Source organism: Lactuca saligna, chromosome 4 (assembly GCF_052625555.1).
Source record: "Lactuca saligna cultivar CGN05327 chromosome 4, ASM5262555v1, whole genome shotgun sequence".
Lineage (NCBI taxonomy): Eukaryota > Viridiplantae > Streptophyta > Magnoliopsida > Asterales > Asteraceae > Lactuca > Lactuca saligna.
Window position 1 is genome coordinate 313,472,871 of NC_136420.1, and position 3,600 is coordinate 313,476,470.

Below are 3,600 nucleotides of genomic sequence, written 5' to 3' on the forward strand. Positions count from 1 at the left end.
TTTTAGAAGTTTTAATTCTGCAAATTCACCGAAGTTTATTTTTGATATTTGTCTGAAATACTTAACTTATTTTATTGCAACCCAAAACTTCAAAGGCCCACAATACAATTTTTACGACATACATTCAATTTCTTTGTATTTTCGTAGAGTACACCATATAAAATACATTTTTTTGTATTGTTTTGTCAAGCATATCATATGAAATACAACTTCAACGTTTCCCATGTGTTTATTGTTTTAATTTTTACTTACTTTTTTGAAGTTTCATATACTTAGGATTGATAACTTAATTGCTGTAAAGCTTTCCAATCCATTCAAATGAGCATTTCTAAACTGATAATGCAAACCAATTAATGGACTAATTTTTCTAATATCCATCATTTTTCTCTTTAGTGGAAATTAATGAACAAACTTTGAGGCAAACCAATTATGTTTTTATTATCTTTATAACCCATATTTGTTGAATGTTTCTGCAACTTTTCTTCAAACCGTGTTCTTTCAAGTGGTATCAATGATTGTGATGCAATTTCAACCAAAAAAAAATTGCTTTTTTTTTTTTTTTTTTTTTTTCCAGGTGGATTCGACCTTTATTATTGTGAGATTGCCATTGGAAGAATTTGATGAAGATTAGGTTTCTTTGGATAAAAAGGAGCCATAGCACTATAGCACTATGAGGTCTCAATTATAAAATTCACAAAATTAAGGATATGTTATATAAAACGAATAGTCCAAGAACTCAACAATATCATCTCTTACACAATACTTTGCTCAAAATCTGATACACAGTGTAATGTAATGTAAAAAGTAAAACATAAAGTTTCTTAAAAAAAAGACAGATATACGAAAAGGAGATCACTTTTTTTACCTACTTAAAAAGAAACGAAACGAACCGAAAATGACGTCGTTTTAGTTTTAAGCAATAGCAGGCATGTCCTTAAGCCAAGCATCCAACGGCTTCCCAATCGAGTAAACAATAAACCCAATCTCCCTCAACTTCTCAAGATCCACAACATTTCTCCCATCAAAAACAAAAGCTGGTTTCTGCATATTATCATAAATCCTCTGATAATCCAAACTCTTAAACTCATCCCACTCAGTCAAAATACAAATCGCATGCGCACCCTTCGTCGCCTCATATGCATCCCACACAACCGCCACCTGTTTAACCGCGGTTGGACTCATCGGTTGCAAATGAATCGGATGGTCCCAATCAAACTTATTCAAAGTCAAATCCCGTTGGATTTGATCCTCCGTAACTTGCGGATCATATATACTCACACACGCTTTATCCCCCAACAACCCTTTACACACATCAATTGCGGGTGTCTCACGCGTATCCCCCGTATCCTTCTTAAACGCGAACCCCAGTATCGCGATTTTTTTATTCGAAACCGTGTTGAACATCGACGCGACAACACGGTTTACAAATCGCGACTTCTGGTAGTCGTTAATTTTAATCACTTGTTTCCAATACTCCGCAACTTCAGGTAAACCATTGCATTCGCATATGTAAACCAAATTTAAAATATCTTTTTGGAAACATGAGCCACCGAATCCAACGCTCGCGTTTAAAAACTTCGGACCGATTCTCGTGTCTTTTCCAACCGCGTACGCGACTTGGTACACGTTAGCGCCGGTGGCTTCGCATAACGCTGACATGGCGTTCACGGAGGAGATGCGTTGGGCTAAGAACGCGTTGGCGGCGAGTTTCGAAAGCTCGGCGGACCATAGATTTGTTGTGATGATGTTTTCTTCTGGCACCCAGTGCGCGTACACGGATTTTAACGTTTGGATTGCTTTTTGTCCACCTGGCGTTTCGCGTCCTCCGATGAGGACGCGATCGGGGTGGAAAAGGTCTTGGATTGCGGTTCCTTCCGCAAGAAACTCGGGGTTTGAGAGGATTTGGAAATTGATTCCTTTGCTGTTGTGTGTGAGGATTTTTTCGATGGCTTCGGCGGTTTTGACCGGGACGGTTGACTTTTCGACGACGATTTTGTCGGATTTTGACACGTCAGCGATCATGCGGGCGGCGGATTCCCAGTATGTGAGGTCGGCGGCTTTTCCGGCGCCGAGGCCGCGGGTTTTTGTTGGGGTGTTGACTGAGACGAAGACTATGTCGGCTTCACATACGTGTTTTTCTACATCGGTGCTGAAGAAGAGGTTTTTGCCTCTGCATTGCTTTACCACATCGTCTAGGCCTGGCTCGTAGATCGGGAGAGTGTCGCTGTTCCAGGCGGTGATACGGGGGACAGAAATGTCCACCACCGCCACTTGAATGTTGGGGCATTTCAATGCTATCACTGCCATTGTGGGTCCCCCCACGTATCCAGCTCCAATGCAACAGATCTTCAGCATTTCTATTTGTTTCAGTAAACCAGGAATCTGAAATCGGAATCAGAACATATGTAATGAAAAATTGTGCAAAAAGGTCTGCATTCATGAATACAATTGCGAACATGTATGGAGGAAAAATGTTTACTGACTAAACCCTCTCCTAATTTCGTGATCTAGCTAGCAGTTTCATACATTAAACAAAGATGGATATTCGTATTGAAGATAAGATACATGTAATTGAACATGGAACGCTAATTATAGAGAAGAATTTCGGTTAAATTTACTGTTCCTGAAAACCTAGAAAACTCAAACCGACAGAAGATTTATATTTGTGTTTATCAACTTAGACAGCTGAATATATAGTATTGCATGGAAGAGAACACTCAGATCTGCTACAATATGAACAGCTGAATAAATTAGTAAGATTTAAAAACTGTAATTCAATTACAAGTAAATATCCTTCACCGCATTTATAATCGACACATAAATCACAGATCTAACGCAAAAACTTCCGATTTACACAAACCAAACCAAAATTCAGTTCATAAACAGCACTAAATTAAAAGGATCTTGCATAAACACTCGATTAACTTCACGAGAAATTGATATAATCGAAGAAACATAAGGATTAATACCACACTCAAACAGTAAATGATAGATCCGTTCCTCTAGATCACCGACAACTCAATTCGCATCAATAATTGACAAATAACAGATAAAAGACGAAAATTCAGTCAACTATAAACAATCATGAGCCGAATTGTTACCTCTTAGATCGATTGATCGTGAATCAGACGTCAGAGGGAGTGTTTGCTTCTCTTACAGAGATCTGTCAAGTAATGTGTGGGATAAATCAGTGAAAGCGGGGACAGGTTTATATACTTGTGGAAAGTGCTTGATTTGCCCTTGAGATATATAATAATGACACTTAGCGTCCCTCTCGTAAACTTACGTTTTAAATCGCTAGAAAATGTTGCACTAACCTCCCCTAATATTTGGCCATATTACAAAAAGTACCCTTCCCTAATAGATTTTTTGATTTTTTCAGCCCTACATGCTACAAATGCATTAAAACCTAATAACGCCAGCAAATTAAGTCGGTGTTTTTTGGTTTGGTTGGATTCCATTTTTGTATTTGCGTATGGGTAAAGGATAAATATGTAATTATATAATACAATATGATCAAAATTCAAATACGGTGGGTTGTTGGCATAGTAAAGGATTTTGAAAACCATTGACGTGGAGAGCTCAACGCGTCAAAACACA

At 38.2% G+C, this 3,600-nt stretch overlaps 1 protein-coding gene across 1 annotated transcript; it reads right to left on the bottom strand.

Annotated features, from left to right (window-relative positions):
• Nucleotides 1-682: 682 nt before the first annotated feature.
• On the bottom strand, nucleotides 683-3,207 carry LOC145043990 (UDP-glucose 6-dehydrogenase 1). The gene is made up of 2 exons (XM_078992791.1): nucleotides 3,102-3,207; nucleotides 683-2,382 (listed from the first exon to the last, which is right to left on the bottom strand). The coding sequence occupies exon 2, from the start codon at nucleotides 2,353-2,355 to the stop codon at nucleotides 913-915; it is 1,443 nt and encodes a 480-aa protein (XP_078848917.1). The 5' UTR covers nucleotides 2,356-2,382; nucleotides 3,102-3,207; the 3' UTR covers nucleotides 683-912.
• Nucleotides 3,208-3,600: the final 393 nt, after the last annotated feature.